This window comes from Pungitius pungitius, chromosome 6 (assembly GCF_949316345.1).
Source record: "Pungitius pungitius chromosome 6, fPunPun2.1, whole genome shotgun sequence".
Lineage (NCBI taxonomy): Eukaryota > Metazoa > Chordata > Actinopteri > Perciformes > Gasterosteidae > Pungitius > Pungitius pungitius.
The window spans coordinates 8,015,349-8,017,241 of NC_084905.1; the positions used below are offsets into that span (position 1 = coordinate 8,015,349).

Sequence of the window (1,893 nt, forward strand, 5' to 3'; positions counted from 1 at the left end):
TGAGGCTTGTGTGGATCACTGGTGTACTGGAAATGTCTTAAAATTAAACGGTGAAGTGGTCATTATGGGTGGATTGAACTGCTCTTTAAGAGCATTTTTATACTGTTTTGAGTCTCTTTACAGGTTTCTTGCCTTCTGTGACTTATTAGCGAATACTGCTAAGTGTAAAGTTTGGTTTCATGTGATGAAACAAAAGATTGTAACTGTATAGTTTAAAGCTGCGCAGGATGAGCTACAATCCAGCGTACTGATATCCATCTACACCACAGTCATGTAAACATCACGGATCACATCCTACTTTAGAGGAAATATACTGGATCTGATTTGTAAACTAGCTATCATTGTATTTGTATTAATGTGTCCAAGTCAAAAGATCTTCTCAACTTCTCAAATGTGACCTTGCAATGTACCACTGAACTGATTTCTTCCAAATTGCCTAGGAATTGTAACAGAGTTTGGGGTTTTTAATTACTTTATCAAAGCAGCTTGACCTATGGAAAACTGGAAAGTAGAATAATGTGCTTAGAGGTTTTTTACACACTGGAACCAAATCTTGTTGAATGCTGGTATAAAAATACTTAAATTAATAGCATTAGTTATACTGATATCATTTAAAGTTTGTGCTGACTTGATTCATCAACACAATATGTGTAATGTGTTATTGTACCATTGCCATGAAAAAAAAGATATTTCATGGTCAAAAGTTACTATTAATTAAAAGTAACTATTCATAACAAAACGTACTATTAGCAGAAGACAAGTCCACAGTGATCAGCTCTGATGAGCTGCACCATGACCACCATCAGTGTGTTTGCTGTTACTTACAAGTACTTTCCTGTACAAAACCTGTTTTCTTGAACTTCAACAAGCACTAGATGATATTATATAACGTAGATATTATATCCCAGATTCTTAGTCTAGTTCAGCAGGAGGCGCTATTCCCCCCCCAAAAGCCCCGCCTGCGTCCTCCATCACGTCCTCAGACTGAGTTGAAATGTGCGTGAACTAAGGCTTTTTCGTCTTCTTTCAATCGAACAAGCAGAGAAAATGAGCGGCAGAGGAAAGGGAGGAAAAGGTCTCGGCAAAGGTGGCGCAAAGCGTCACCGCAAAGTCCTCCGTGACAATATCCAGGGAATCACCAAGCCTGCCATCCGCCGTCTGGCTCGCCGCGGAGGGGTGAAGCGTATCTCCGGTCTGATCTACGAGGAGACCCGCGGGGTTCTTAAGGTCTTCCTGGAGAATGTGATCCGTGACGCCGTCACCTACACCGAGCACGCCAAGAGAAAGACGGTGACCGCCATGGATGTGGTCTATGCCCTGAAGAGACAGGGACGCACTTTGTACGGCTTCGGAGGATAAATCCTGACTGCTGTTATCAACACACAAAAGGCCCTTTTAAGGGCCACCCACTAACTTCGTGAAGAGCACCCTTCCTCATTAAATATAGTTATGACTAGTGAAAGTAATTAATTAGAGCACTCTAATCCAATATAGAGCCGTGCGCTGCTGTGGGCCTGCCACGGATGGACGTCCATCATTGTAAACGTTAGATCTTCATGCAGATTAAACTAAGGCGCTTTCTTATTATGCGTTCTTGTGTCGACTTTTGTACTCATGAAACGTCATCAGTCGCAGCCCGAGTACTGTTCCAAGTCCCCATCTGGCCGAGAACGGAATAGACATGTATAGAAAGGCTAGATGGCTCAAGGCGGAGTCAGCTGTGTCGTCACTTGGCGGCCATCTTGGGTCAGGAGACTGCCCTGCTGTGGACGAAAGGTGAGCGACATACGCCAACTAAAATGCTCGTAACTTGCTGAATTCGTGACGGATTTACAAACTATTTGGTTTATTACAAACTTTATTAACGTGGCTATGATTTGTGCTGATGCCGAT

The 1,893-nt window shown here is 42.7% G+C and overlaps 1 protein-coding gene across 1 annotated transcript; it reads left to right on the forward strand.

Annotated features, from left to right (window-relative positions):
- The first annotated feature begins 1,043 nt into the window (after positions 1-1,043).
- Positions 1,044-1,603, forward strand: LOC119195492 (histone H4). Its single transcript, XM_037450449.2, has one exon. The coding sequence runs from the start codon at positions 1,048-1,050 to the stop codon at positions 1,357-1,359; it is 312 nt and encodes a 103-aa protein (XP_037306346.1). The 5' UTR covers positions 1,044-1,047; the 3' UTR covers positions 1,360-1,603.
- Positions 1,604-1,893: the final 290 nt, after the last annotated feature.

Coding starts and splice junctions, on each gene's coding strand:
- LOC119195492 (XM_037450449.2), top strand. CDS start 1,048: ATGAGCGGCAGAGGAAAGGGAGGAAAAGGTCTCGGCAAAGGTGGCGCA.